The sequence below is a fragment of the Leptinotarsa decemlineata genome, unplaced genomic scaffold, assembly GCF_025532065.1.
Source record: "Leptinotarsa decemlineata unplaced genomic scaffold, Ldec_3_MD MMD2_tig00000133_RagTag_RagTag, whole genome shotgun sequence".
Classification (NCBI taxonomy): Eukaryota; Metazoa; Arthropoda; class Insecta; order Coleoptera; family Chrysomelidae; genus Leptinotarsa; species Leptinotarsa decemlineata.
The window spans coordinates 3,275,283-3,291,478 of NW_027412542.1; the positions used below are offsets into that span (position 1 = coordinate 3,275,283).

General features: G+C 34.3%; 2 protein-coding genes across 5 annotated transcripts in view; one reads left to right on the forward strand and one right to left on the reverse strand.

Moving 5' to 3' along the window:
- Positions 1-16,196, forward strand: part of Pkcdelta (Protein kinase C delta) — a 143,470-nt gene that overhangs the window by 54,692 nt on the left and 72,582 nt on the right. The gene's annotated exons all lie outside the window — the stretch shown is intronic.
- On the reverse strand, positions 4,739-5,616 carry LOC111509152 (dynein light chain Tctex-type 5-B). The gene has a single exon (XM_023164841.2). The coding sequence runs from the start codon at positions 5,555-5,557 to the stop codon at positions 4,760-4,762; it is 798 nt and encodes a 265-aa protein (XP_023020609.2). The 5' UTR covers positions 5,558-5,616; the 3' UTR covers positions 4,739-4,759.

A 16,196-nucleotide genomic window follows, 5' to 3' on the forward strand; every position in this document is an offset into this window, starting at 1 on the left:
ATTTGATGAATATACAACGAACAAAAGTTATCTTGACATCTTGAACAACTTTACAACTTGGATAAGGAAAAGCAATATAGACTAGCACCCAAACTTACTGATTCTCATTTATTTCCAACTAACTTTCAAAGGATGAAGGTTAAATTAGCCAGTGAAGTTTTCAGTCATTCGGAAGCTACAGCGATGAATACCTATGCCAGTTTCAATCATATACCCTCAGCAGCAATAGGAACGGCTATATTCATTGAAAAAATGAATAAAGGGTTTGCTATTTTAAATTCAAATAGATTTGACGGTGTGAAAGATTTCAACAAACCTTTTTTTAGAACATCAAAACGAATTGATTTTCTGAGGCACCAGTCAATGTAATTATAACACTGATGATCTTCAAATAAGACTCAATCTCCGACAGAAGCAAGAAACTCTTTCAAAGGTTTGAAATAGATGAACATTTCAATTTAGCTGACCACTATTATAATATCCATGCAGTCATTGTTCTCTGTGGTTCTGGCGTTGAATTTGGTCATTATTACGCCTTGGTCAAAGGCGAAACTTACTTGTTTAAGTTTGACGATAGTCGTGTCACGAAGTGTTCTGGCGATGTACTGAATCTATTGGAGCCTCTGGAGACACCCTACATTTTGTTTTATGAAAGAGAGGTCATTGACAGATCAAGATCTTCAGATGATGTGGTGCTGCAGGTTTTTCCGGGTTTTCCTGCAGCTGAAAAAGCAAATGCGCCACTGGAATCAATGAAGTCGCCCCGGAGCGCCAATTAATTTTTATTGTTGTTTTTATTTCTATCGTTGTTTTATAATTTCTTAGCAAATTAACTGTAATATCAAAAAAAGGAAAAACACAACTCCTATTCAAATTACCAGAGCTTTCAAAAACACATTTACTCTTCAGTATTTCACACAGGCAGAAGGAACCAACTGTCTAGAAGATACTAGTGAGATTCTATCTAGTATTACAGATGCAGACATAAATAGAATGAAGATTCTTGTGGAAGTTCCAAAAAATCCCTATAAACCTTTGAGAGTAGAGATAAATGATTATAGAACTCTAGCCACTCCAGAAGACAACAGTTTGGGCTATGTTTTTGGATATCTTTTGAGAAAATGTTTAAGAAAACATTCATGAGAAGTATGTACACATTTTGCCACGGCGGCTAGTACGACACTGAATGAAATAAATGTAGGTATACAGTCATTTCAAGACATATAGTAATACAGTAGCCAAACAGTTTGGAAGTTTATATATGCCTCATTTCATTTCATTCATTTTTCTTATAATGTATCATTCATTTTTATAATGAATCATTCATCTAGAGACAGTTTTTCTTAATAATTTCAACAATTTATGTGCCACTGATTGTGATAATTTCCCTTTGGATTATTTATTTTCTCTTTTCACAAGGGTAAGAATTTATTATACTTTGAAATTGCCAATAGAAATTTGAAAACAAATGTTAAAAAAAATCAAAAACTCATCATTCTGAAAAACCTTAAAAATATATTAGCATAAGTTTTTGACCGAAATTGTATAATCTTACTACATAAAATATACGTTTATTTCACCACCTTGTCTTATTTTTTATCATAGGCTAAACAATCATATGAGACATTTATTAGGAGCTCCTCGTAGCAATGATGAAGTCAGATCATGGTCACATATTTTTTGATCGAACTCCGTGCAGAAGTGCACAACAGCTCTTAGCCGACACCCTCTTGCACCGTCACATGCCAGCAAAAAATAAAATCTCGGCCCGAAACATCAAAGACACCGACGGGAGTGAATTTACTTCTGTTTACTTATGTACGGTGACCCAACCAACACTATCACCATCCCAGCATTACCCACATCGCCATCCCCACCATCATCCTCATATAAATACGAGATACGAGTAAACACGCAGTTCGCCAGTCAGTCATTGCTGAAACTTGAAGGTATAGCTTTCATCCCAGGAGTTAAGGCATATACCAATGATGATATCTGTCGCAGTAACAGACGAAAGCTCATGTTCTTATATTGTAAATATAACCGTATTTATAATATAATATAATGATAATAATTATTATCAATAAATTTATTTAAGACGCCTTTCGCTACTCGTTAGCGTCATCAGTTTGACTGACGAAGATAACTAGTCTTATTTCTTGATAAGAGCTCTATTTCGTTTCTGTTTGAACTTTGTGTTTTTTTATCTACCAGTTTAAAAAAAAATTCGGTAATTTGATTCGAGAAATTTTGTTCGGCTCCAGGACTATATCTTTTAAACTCTCCTGAATCGGGGGCGATCCGCAGTAAGCTTCAAAGGACGCTAATTAAATCGTCTGCCGCATGATTCAAACAAGGCTTTGTTTTTTGTTGATATGCGGTGTTCCACTGGTTTTCAATTTGGCTACAAATTGCATTGCCTAGGCTATTTTTCAAATATCGCCTCTGCGTATCCAGTATTTCCAGTAGAACACAATATGCTTTAATCACATAAGATTGCATTGGGCATAAAAAGTATAGAAGTGATGATTGGCTCAAATATCCATTAGGTTATTGTTACGGATAGGAATTACAGTTAGGATTTTCAAGATTTTGAAAACAATTGCGTCAACTGTAATTACTGAATAAATCAGCATTTACTATACTTTTTTATAATAATAATAATAATAATGATAATAATGAATGTATTCATTGTTTACAACTAATACGGTTCTACAGTTAATGAACAGTATGAACAAAAATATGAATGAGTTGGAAACAAAAGGTGAAATTCAATTTTTATAACGATAAATCATTATTAATTGCTCTTCCACTGAACCTAAAAAAGTCGCTGCGGTGTTATATAAGCATTATTATAAAATAATCTCTTCTACTGTAATTAAGGCATGGTATGAGAAGAATAATAATGATGTCACTTTGATAAATAAGTATACATTGATAAATTGATGGATGAAGCTGTTACTACGTGGTAGCAGATTGAATGAGAATTGAAACTGCTTACGTTTTCATACCTCTTGTATTTATAACTGACGTTACTTTATTGCATTCGTTTGAAAATTTCCTTATAAGACGAAACTGCAGTAAAGTTACTTACAAATACAAGTGGTATGAAAACAGTGAGTTTTGATTCTCATTTTTCAAGTATAAATTGACTTGTATTTTGTATACATGAATTTTCATCAATTAAAGCCATTTCTCTTTTGATATGAATCGGAAAGCCAAGTTTATAATAAGTGTTTTCAATTTCTGAAATACAAGTTTTTTCGGAATCCGTTATATGACCAAATTTTTAGACAAGTCCACAAGTATTAAATGTTGTTTACCAAACATTCGTTTTTCTGAAAAAATTTTTTAAAACTGGTCACAGGTGATGCAAAATTCATTTCTTCGATTGACGACCTATTCATATTGTAGAAATTCAAATTTCAAAATGGTTTAATGAACCAAAACCGGTAATTACACATAATAAACTTAGTAGAAATTAGACAAAAAATATTTTCTTCATTCTATATTCAAAGTTTGTTTGTTTTCTGTATAAGATAACTCAGAAAGCTTTTGTATAGCGAAACACGTGTCGCGGTTTTTGTAAAACCTTTTATAGTGAAAATCATACAATAATCTGTATTAATGAGTCTAAGTCTGGACTTTCATCAAGTATCGGCCAGTTCTATTCAATAAATGCATATAACATTCCAACCTTTTTAAATAATAACAATTTTATTTGAAAGTAGAAATCATTTTTCCAGTAAAGATAGGTTTTGACTTCTCCATACTTATACTTATCCATATTTATACAAAAAAGTGTGGAAATCTTCCAAAGAAGGAAGAAAGCAATGAATTTCAAAATAAACTTTCCACAAAGATGTCTGGATAATCCAAACAAGTAACTTTCAGACACAAACTGAAAGAAAAACCTCTTTCGAAGGAACAATTTTTATATAAACATTGAATTACATGAAAAAAAGTACTTTCGAAACAATTAATTCTATATGAACATTGAATTATACAAAAACACTTTTTCCTATTCAGTTTTTACTCTAAACATCCGTTACAGTATTGAATCAGATATTTTCCACAGGATTCTTACACAACTTTGTGAAGAATTTATTTGGAAATTATTGCTTTCTTCTTTTCTTTGGAATATTCACACACTTTTTTGTTTAAAGATGGAGAAGTAGAGAGCCAATACCTTTTTTCCCAGTTTTATTTCATATTTGAAAATTGAATTGAAAATAATAGAAAAACTGGAAGAATCTGAAATAACAAATTTCAATGAAGGGATTCAAAAGTTCAAACTGAATTTATTTTTCATTCAATGCAGAGTTTACTGATAACATTATATAATTATTTGTCTTCATTATGTTAAACTTTCGAACAAGAACTACGGTGGGGCGTGCTACTTTTGAACAATATGTATGTGGACTTTGTCAGAAATATCAAATGTAATATAGGTTGTGTTGAATTTCATATTACAATAGTGATGCAATTCATAAATAGCCCCACTTTTGTGATTTTTTCGAACAGAAAATGCGAATCAGTTGATTTCTATTTTGAAATATCCTTCCATTTCGTTTTCAGCAGGAAGTTAATATGTGAAACAAATAACCTTACATTATAATACATTTGAAACTTGGTCCAACCAACTATTTCGATTAGCACATCATAGTAAAATACCTTTTGGAGAACAACCCAAAAACGTTTTGAATGAAAGTGGGATAAGTAAAAATTAAAACAGAAATCGAATCAAATACCTATTTAGTTATTCATAATACAATCCAAAACACTGGGCATATCCAAAAACATAAGTATTTTCTAGAGCAAATGCAGCATATCCGTCTTTTTCAGCATCCCACAAAAATTTACAAGTTGCCAGAATGTCCTGTGAATGTTTCTCTCCTATGGTGACTAGACAGACTATCTTGTATCTGTCGAAATTCATTCTTTTTACCCTGTATCTGATGGAGGCTGACGCCCACTTCGCTTGTTTGTTACATTTTTCAACGTCGTAAGTAAGATTTTCCAAAGCCTCTTCCATTACTTTTCTCAAAATCTTATCCACTTCTTCGGGATTGAAAGGATTTTCCGCTTCCATTTTGTAAGTGTTGGCGTATCGCACCATTTTTTTTTCGGTCACTTCTCCCGAGATGCCCATCTGTCGTATATCGATTATGCTACCCAGTGCAGACTTAGCAAGCATCCCGAATTTGTCTTTACTTTTTTCGTACATCAGTGGTTCACTGGCGACAGCTAGCTGGGGTGTGGAGTGGTCACCACTCCTATGCTTCGGGGTTCTCAGCTCCACTGACTTTTGTTCTGCATCCTGTTGAGCTGGTAAGCGCTCCGGTTCGGGCTCCTTCCTGATTTCTTCTTGTTGTACGGATTCTAGCTGTGCCGAATCATCTTGTTTGATGTCTTTATCGGATTTTTTCGTATAAGCTTCCGCAGATTCAATATGTTCGACATCAGTTTCACCATGTATATTCCCATCAACTTCTTGGTTCTCATTTACTTCTACTTGTTCCTTTTCTTCCACCGGTTCAATATTCTCGCTGGACATTTTAATGAAAAATTATTGTGCTGTCAAACTGTGACATTTATCTAAGTCCAAAATCTTCATATTTTTGGCGGAGAAGAAAAGTGAAAATTGACAGTATATATTTCATTCTTTATATTGAACTATTTTGAATACACTGACTCGGTACTTGGTGTAATTGGTACATTTTCACAATGTTGACTTACTTTCCAATACGTGTTTCCATACAAAAGTAGCTTCCCCATTTGGATTGCTATTGTACACATCTTATTAGGCAATATACCAAGCTGGTCCCAGAACTGCCCAGCATGACCTAGATATCACTGTATTGAAAAGTACAGTCGAAGTAAACGGTATTGTGCACACTTAAAGTTGTCGGCATTCTCAAAGGCCAACAAAACCAATACATAGAAATGAACCGGCTGTGAAATAGTTCACGTGGACTGAAGAATCGGTGGTTCGTTTTGGATAATTTTTACTTACCGAGTTTCATGATTTGCTGAAGGGTCATAAAATTAAATTTGAAGTCATGTTACGGTGACGAATGGAAATCGGGAATGCGGGGATGGTTATCGCCGTCGTGTCTTCAATGTTCAGTTCAGGAACTGATCGCCATTTGAGTGTTGAAATTCGATATTGGTGCAGTTATAATTACCTTTGAAATTTTTGGTATCTGTTTGAAATGTCGCGTTCTAGGAAAACTACTAATAGTAATAACGAGTGTGATAACAACGCAGACTTTTCCAGTGTAATGATTCCAATAGCGATGATGAACAATACAAAAAATATATACCAGTGAATAAGACTCGGTTGCATTTGAATATTGAAACACAGAGAGTATATTTCAATGTATATAAGAATCTACAGCTCAAGTTTGGTTTCGAGAAACTATTACAAGCAACATCAGATTTGACCGAAATTTCTTTCTCAACTGTACGTAAAATAGTCAAAAAAACCTTCTGAACACAAGACGCGATGTGATACGGGATTACCAAAACCTTTAGATGTTCATGTAATAAAATCATTGAAAAAAACAATATACGACTGTTACAAATGACATTCCTACAACTGGAATCATAAGGAAGAATATGGATACTTCCGGCCATAACGTGAGCTGCTGTGACAAAACTCTTCAGAATTGGATAAAGAAACTAGGATTTATATCTAAAACGATAAATGAACATCAAGCAGTTATGGAAAGCAGAAAAATAGTGTAATACTTAAGAATACAAATACTTAGAATCAATAACTAAATATAGACAATAACAAAGGCAAATTTCCTATTTTGTCTGTCGGATCTTGGTATGACACTCACTGGACTGATGGTTCGAGAATGTGTACGCCTAACATAAAGGATCGCGACTAATTGCGGGGAAAGTAAAGGATGGGTTCCGAATTCTTTGAAATTATGTGGAAAAAAACTTGAGGACTGCAATGTTGACTATCTTAAGAACATGGAAGCTAATATTTTCGAGGAATTATTTGAAAACACATTGATCCCAAATTTGGATGCGAATAGTGTAAGAGTTCTTGACAACGCTTCCTATTATTCGTGATAGCTCATCAAAGTACTGAATAAAAATCCGAAGAAAAATGAAATAGAAAATTTTTTAATGGATGAAAATTTGTATTTTGAAGATCAATATACCAAAAACCAACTACTTGAAGTTTTATAGACAGAAACATTTGAAAAAGTGTATGCCCTTGAGAGTATTGCTGAAAAGTATGGACACACCATACTGAGACTTCCCCCCTATTTTTGTGTTTTCAATCCCATCTAGTTGATTTGGGAAAAATTGAAACAAAGCATCAGGGGTAAAAATAATTTTCCAAAATTTGATAGAGCTAATTGAAGAAAAAGCATCTAATATTGATGAAGAAGACTGGCAGGAAAAGATTAAAAAAGTTATTTCAGTTGAAAAAGACTATATGGAGATTGGACACTTCCATATTATTGGTGGAAATATATTCATTATTGATTTAAATGACGACAGTGATAGTGAAATAAAAAATATGGAAGAAGAATTACCATAAGCTTTTGAAGGAAGTAAGTGAAGTGAAGAAATATTCATTATGTATATTATTATTTATATTTTTATGTTTATATTATATAGTTATTGTGATTCTTATATAATCAGAAATGATTCTTGAATAACGAAATTAATTAGGTCCCTAACTATGTTATTGAAGGGAAGCTGAAGGTAGGTTACACTATATCGTTTACTTAATAAAACTACACACAATCAATAAAGCATATGTTTCAAGTTTGGAGATGCAACGTTGTTTAGAATTTGTTTGGCAGTCACCAATAACGAACGTTTTCGGTGAATTTGTAAAAATAGAGGAAATTGGTCATTATTTGAAAGGCCTCGGCCCAAATAGAATAATAGCTCGACTGAAGTCTACTCTGGGTAAGTCTGCTCCTTCGTTTACAACAGTAAAATATTGGGTAGCAGAGTTTGAACGAGGCCATATGAGCTGCCAAGACGAGCATCGCAGTGGTCGACCAAATGAGGTGACGACTCTAGAAACGATGAAGAAAATCCACAAAGCGGTACTGAATGATCGTTGACTGAAAGTGCGTAAGCTAGCAGACTTAGTAGGCATTTCAAAAAGTGCGGTACATCGTATAATATCTGAAAATTTGGACATGAAAAAGCTGTGTGTACAAGATGTGTGCCGCGTTTGCTCACACTCGAGCAAAAACAGTGTCGTGAAGATGTTTCAATTGAGTGTTTAGCTGAGTTTCACAGTAACAAAACAGAATTCTTGAGACGTTTCATTACTATGGATAAAACATGGGCCCATCACTGTACACCCAAAACAAAAGAACAATCAAAACAGTGTACTCAAAAGAGAGAACCGGCTCCAAAGAAGGCAAAGACCGTTTGATCTGCAGGCAAGGTCATGTATTTGGGATGCGTGTGGGATAATTTTCATTGACTATCTTTAAAAAAGGTAAAACTGTCAACGGCGAGTATTATGCGGACTTATTGCAAAGTTTGAGTGGATAAATCAAGCAAAAACGGCCGCATTTGACTAAGAAAAAGTGTTGTTTCATCAAGACAATGCACTAGCTTACAAATCCATTATCGCAATAACCAAAATCAACGAATTGAAGTTTGAATATCTACCTCATGCACCCTATTGCAAGATTTATCTCCCTCGGATCATTTTCTGTTCCTGAACTTGAAAAAATAGCTCAGTTGTCAAAGATTTTCCAACAACGAAGAAATGATGTCGAAAGTTGATGGCTATTTTAAGCAGCAAGACAGTTCTTATTATATAAAAATGGCATCAAACTTATTGAACGACGCTGGTAAAAGTGTATAGAGCTGCAGGGAGATTACTTGCAAGTAAAACAATAGTGAAGTAATGCCCTAATACCTTATGGAGAATAAGGTTGGCAAAAAGATGACAACTTGAAATCAATCCAAATGACTTAAATTATGGATGATTCTGGAAAAATTTTCTTCATGAACATATATATTCCACATAAATGATCGATTGGAGTACCTATAACTTATATCAGAATCAGAATTGTCTCCACAATATATACATGTATATTTAGTAGTCATCGAAATGGAGGAGGTTCAGCGATAGATAGATATGTTTCGAGCGGAATCAGCCACTCATCTTCAGATGATAACCTATATATCTACGGCTTCTTACAGATGCTTAACTTCCAACGATATTATTTCCATCAAAAACAATTCAAAAGTTGGCTAAGTATTCAAGAAATATTATATCGAATTTCATTAGTTCGGACTTCTATTGTCTAATGTGATTATACTATGATTCAAAATATATGAAATAACGAATAGAATATCCCTAGAGTTTTACTTATCATGGTTAACGCTTCCAAAATACAATTCATAAATTAACAAAAAAAATTAATTGGCGTTCCAGGGCGACTTCATTGATTCCAGTAGCGCATTTACTTTTTCAGCTGCAGGAAAACCCGGAAAAACCTGCAGCACCACATCATCTGAAGATCTTGATCTGTCAATGACCTCTCTTTCATAAAACAAAATGTAGGGTGTCTCCAGAGGCTCCAATAAAATCAAGACATCGCCAGAACACTTAGTGACACGACTATCATCAAACTTAACCAGTTCGTTTCGTCTTCGACCAGTGCGTAATGATGACCAGATTCAACGCCAGAACCACGGTGAACAATAACTGCATGAAGATTATGATAGTGGTCTGCTAGATTGAAGTGTTCATCAATTTCGAACCTTCGTAAAAGTTTGAATAAAATTAGAAGGAATAGCCGAAATAACAATTATATTAAGCAATAAAAACTTGATATGACAATACAATAAAACGATTAAATAATCAAAATACAAAATGAAAATGACCACAGTGTGAAAATAAATAAAGATAATAATAATAATAATAAGGCAAAAATTAAAAAAAATAAAATAAAAACGATTCCAAACCAAGTTACTTCACGACAAACACTTTATTGTCGGATTTTCACAAAATATTTCACAAACATCCCCACTAAACATTTGTTTAGTGAAAATCTCACAATAAAGTGTTTCCTGAATATTTTAAAGTTGGTGTAATAGTTATTAGGTACTTTTACTAAACTGTTATAATATAAATAATTATGTCCTCGTTTCAAAATGTTTCTCATATCAAATAATATACGTATAAAAACAAATATTTGAATTTTTTTACGAATTCGTTGTCGCCACTGTATAACCACAATTATTTTGATGCACCCTGTATACAAAACTCTTGTGCGTGTTGGAAATTTATGTTTTCGTTTTCAGTAAATTATGAGAAGATTTACTAGACGTTGTTCTAAACATAACCCGTTGAAATATTCACCCAGTCCAGCTCTGGCTCTCGTAATAATGACATTCAGTGAGTGATTGATGTTTCACACTAGGGCTGACGTTCCACATAATTACTGAGAGATAGGTAAAATAGCTAAAGAATTCCTGCGTCGTAAACAAGAGTTCATTTAATAATAGAAACGGCAATAGTCATTGTTTGCTTCTAAAAATATTTTTTGCGCAATACTTTCCAACACCGTTCCTGTGGTTTGTCACGCGGTGAAAAAATGTAGTTTTGAAATGTACACCTGTGTCGAAAAATATTCGGTGAACTGGTTTTATTATATCTGTTATAATGTAATTTTACAAGAAAATGCCCAGTACAGGATGTAGGTATTAGTGTCATTTTGACAACGTCTACATATATGAATATTTGGTAACTGACACTTCAGATTTGTGTAGCCTGACCTTATCCAAACGTCGAACTAAATCAAATTAACATCTCAAACACTAAACACCCATCAACATATTTATTCATTGAAATATCTTCCTGGAAAAGTTAAACTCATATAACTTTCACTTAACGAGCAGAGTAAAATTCACCTCTCAAAAATAATTTACCCAACAACATATTCATTCAACAAAGTATCCTTCTGCAGGAGTTAAATCTATCCAACTTTCACTTAACAAACTGAATAAGATTTACCTCTCAAAACTATCCACCCATCAACGTATTCATTCAACAAAATATCTTTCACTTCACTAACTCAATTTGTAAAGTTTGAAAACAGCACAAAAGTGTTAGGTGGGATCATTTGTTTAAAAGTACATTGTTCGAATATATAAACAGAGTACGTGAATGACCCGTGCAATACCCGTGCAATACCCGTACGTCACGTATTTTTTTCGATTTTATTGTATTTCAGAATAACTTTAACGACTTGAGAATGTCTTATTATACTGTATAGACACGCCTAAAGAAGCTATTGTACAGCGAAATACGTGTTGCTTTTTTGAAAAACTGTCACAAGCCACGGTGTGTAATTTGCCTTACATATTTCACATTCCAACAAAGTTCTGTAGTATCTGTAGAGTAGGGAGAGTGAGTGTAAGCCCACAGCACTTAGGCTACACGTGACCCATTGTACATCCTTCCGAGGAGTTGTCCTCCTAGGTCATCATCTATCCTGTCCTTTCCAGGAAGGAAGACAGGTCACTGGGAGACATCTCCTCTATATCGGCAGGTGTAAGCAAAGATTCGACGAACACACACTCTCTCATTGACGATAACTCGGGTCACGCGCATAGGACATGCCTGACAGTCTCATCTTCCTGTTCATACATCCTGCATAGAGGTGTGTCCACTAACCCCATATTATGGAGGTGAATCCTTACTTGACAGTGGCCAGTCAGAAATCCTACTGTTAGGCGTAGGTTTTTCCTGGTCATCGCCTGATATTTCTTTGGCGCCAGTTTCCCAGGGTCACCCAGGGTGATCCTGGCAAGATTGCATCCTTTGATTCCATACCATATCTTTAGGAATTGAGCATGGGTGTAACATTTGGCTAGTTCCGCAATTGTCGAAGTAATCAGGCCGTAGGTGCCACTGGGTCCTAAAATTCTTAGTCCAGTCGCTTCCTTGGCTAAAGAGTCGGCAATGCGGTTACCTTTACTCCTGTCGTGACCTTTAACACACCTCGGGATGATGTTATTATCTACCGGTGCTTTGGCTAAATCTTGGTGGCATTCTAGTACTAGCCCTGAGGTAACACGTTTTCTGTTCAAGGCTAATAGGGTTTGTCTGCTGTCAGTGCAGATTGTTATGTTTTTGCCAGAAATTCCTTTCCTGGCTATTTTTTTGTGGCGATTGAGATACCAGGCTGTTTGGACCACGCTGATATTTTTCCATTCCCCACTCAATCCTTAGGCTTAATGATCTGGAGTACTCTCCACATTCTGAACCTTCTTTCAACAAAGTTATCATTGTGATTATTTCTCCACCTTTTCTGAAGAGTACCTATACCTTCAATCTAGCATATAATTTCTTCTAGCAGGTGACTACAAATTATGTTTACATACCTGAAACATTTTTTCGCTGAAGGTAAGAGTAACACATACTTTTCTGAATGAAAATTATTAATTATTTTCAAACATGTTAAAGTTCATTATTTTTTTAATATGGTCAGGAATAAAATTGAATGCCTTGGGTGCTATGTGAGAAAACGATCGCTGACAAACAGATTTGCTCATGTGTGGGACAACATAATGGTGTCTTTTTCGGGTACCATAAATATGCGTAGGTAAACTGGCGTGATTTTTTATTTTTTTATATTTCAATATAACATTCAAACAACATAGTTGCCACAGGTCCAGTATCCCGCATTCCTTATATAAAAAAATCAGTAGAATATCGGCAGTGTTTTTCTGATATCAACTTCAGGACTCTGTTTTGGATAATCTCTCAACTTGAAATCAGTTATGATAAATTTTGCCGTAGGTTTGCATTTATATTTATTTCAATTTGAAACATGCTTTCGTGTCTCGGAATATATGATAATCGACTAATAAGGTTGTAATTGAATATAAATAAAAAATATAAAAAATAGTTATATACATTCACTTCATACTTATGTGTGAAAACTTCCATAGGAAATGAAATTATTATGGTTTTGGTTGATAGCTGATGAAAATGAACTTTTGAAAAATACTAATGTGAATGTCTCGCAGTTGTATTTTTCATACATTAGTTTCATACGTAGTTTTTGTTTATGAAGTTCGGAGTTACACTATGGGCATGGGAATAAATTATAACAAGCACACTTAATACATGAATATTACTGGAGTTTTAACCCAACACCAAACCGTTATTTTTAACATCTCGACACGTGTTTCAATCACCAAGTGACCATTTTAAGAGGAAGATTGAACTGTTTAATCTTCCTCTTGAAGGTGATCACTTGGTGATTAAAACACGTGTCGAGGTGTTGAAAATATCAATTTGGTGTTGAAATAAGTCTCCAGTGCTATTCATTACTACACCAAAGGTGCCAAACAGTGCATCACAAGTACTTCAATACCGACTGATATTTTCACATGAAGAATGAAACATAGCACATCAGAACAAAGATTCAGTTGATATTCATGATATCAATGAAATTAGCGTGTTCCTAGAGATACGGGATTATTGGATTCCCTTCGCTAATAAAAGTGCAGTTGGTTGAATTTTTCACCAAACCTACATCGTGGAGGGCAACTCTTCAAAAGTTTTTGAAATACGGTTGAAGCTTTTTCTTCGACATCAAGGTTTGAGGAGTAATATTTTTCTTGATAGTTATCATTTGATTCATAATATAGTTATGACATATGCGCAATAATGATATAATAAATATAGGCACAACATTGGAGATGGAAGCAAGTCGTAATGTGGAAAAAATCCCATTAATTGATTTCTCTCGACCCCAAAGATACTGATTTATAAGGCCCTGGCCTAACGACTCCAATATAATAATTGAAATATATTCTCAACTATCTACAAAAGTCATCTTCTTTTTTTGCAAATAATGCCGTTTATTGAAAAATCAGATCCTAATTCATAATACTGATCATAACGATATTTTTTTAAATATCACCCAAGGTGTAAAGTACTTCAAGACGAATGTGGTCTAGAACATACCTAATGTCAGGTTGGAAAAAATATTTTTGAATTGTTCGTCACCTTCGGGTTCTTAATTGACAATAAATTAGTTTTAGAAATCGATCACAATGACAAGCTCAGTGAGCTCAAACGATAAAAATGCCTGCAATACGTTAATTTCAAAAATGTCGTTTTTTATACAAAAACTTCCATGTATAATAACTCACGATATCAACTCACTATACACTCAAAATATTTGCCCAGCAAGATTTCGAAAATTATTAATTTTCATACATTTTAAACGATCAAACTTGTAATATAACCCTTTATAAAATAACTCTATCTTATTATTTAATGAATTAATGAATTTCTCCGAACTAAACATAAAATATCACAGAGGAATGCTCAGGCGCGGAGCTCCATACTTGGGAACAATACTCCAAAGAAGGTCTGATCTGAGGTGAGTACAGTTTTCTGGTTCGGAACAGTGTTCCAAGCTTTTTGAAGCAGCCTTTGCAATTTCAGTGACATGACTGTGCCAAGATATATTGGTGTCCATTTCTACCTCTGACAAACTTATCAAAGCAGAAAGCGAAATTGCCTGGCCTGACATCATTTTATCCGGTTCGGAGACATTCAGCTTTTTGAATAAAACCGATGCCTTGGTTTTCGTAGCGTTGAATTGAACCTTGTTACTTTCACCCCAATTCGAAATCACCTCTAGATCCTCATTGAGATATGCAACCTCCTGCTGCCGGTGAAGATGACGAGATAATCGTCAGACGAAAAGTTCCGAGTAGCTTCTGTATTCGTCAACATGGCGTTCCAATGAAAGTAAAAAACTCCAGAGTAGGAGAGAGAAAGAATAAATTTTGTGAAAAGACATCCTGAGATGCAAAGGAAGAGGATATATAAGTATATATGTCAATAAATTTCATTTATATGATAAAATTGCATTGTTAATATGAACAACTGAAACTTCTAAATTATATGTTATTTGAACACATTGTATGTGTCTTTCAAAAGTTAATTTTTCAACTATACAGTTTGAATTATCGATAGTCAAACAAGCATCGTATTCTCAGATATTGAAAAGGCAAAATAAACGGCCTGATTCATTGAATTATTGGCTTACTTACCAGCGCTGGTTGATGTAAATTCACAATTTATGACACAAATCGATCGATTTCGTTGAAAATTGCTTTGCGCATTTCGTATTTTCCAGTTCAGATACTTTTCCTGCGATAATTTTGTTCTAGTGCAATTATATTCGAGGTTACATTCTTGCTGTTTATGAATCGTGTACTATAATATTTCCTGAATCTAATCAAAACACTTTTTCCTCAGCAGAACTGTAACACTGTCTCTCGACGCGCGTTTTGTAAACCAAGTTTTGCTAGCAAGCAACGAAAACTTTTACTCACGAACAATCAGAGAGGCAATCGAAATTGAAAAACGACCTAATAATATGAACAAGAGGGATGATGCGCAAAGATTACCATCAACATGGAGATCCGTTTTATCACTTCGCACAAGCAATCAGACTGCTCAACTTCAGAGGCAAAACTCGGTACATGACAATACAGGTACAAAAACAGAGACAGGAGAGGCAGCTCAGGTAATAAGACCAAAACAGGTAGTCGAGCAAACACAGGTAGTGGCAGCAACGCAGGTAAAGGGAAACATCCATCCCTATAAATTGAGACATAGAGTTCGAATTAATCAGTCTAGTTGAAAAAACTAGACATCACCAGAAGATGGCAAATGAGACTTTGCCGAAACGTTGTGAAAATAATCCTTATGGGGAGAAAATACACAGAACACGGAGCGAAACCCGAGAAAACAGCTCATCATACTTTATCCGTGAGAATCTTCGAGTTAACATATATATATATATATATATATATATATATATATATATATATATATATATATATATATACCACCTATTGGTGTGACACCCAAGTCAACTTGCCAAGTTTTTATGTCAGTGGTGGTGGTTTGACCAATCAACCGACAATTGCGGTAGCAGAAATTTGGAAAGCTAACCTGAAATGCCATCGGAAAACGAATCCACATGTTTCTAGAAATGATATGAAATCTAGAAAGTTTAATGCAGTCAAGCTGCTGGAAAATAATTCCGTGAAAATCAAAATATATATTATATATATATTTTCGTGGTGTTCTTGTATTCGACTGAATCTTTGTTGGGGAGTAATATACTTTCATCTCGAAACAGGTG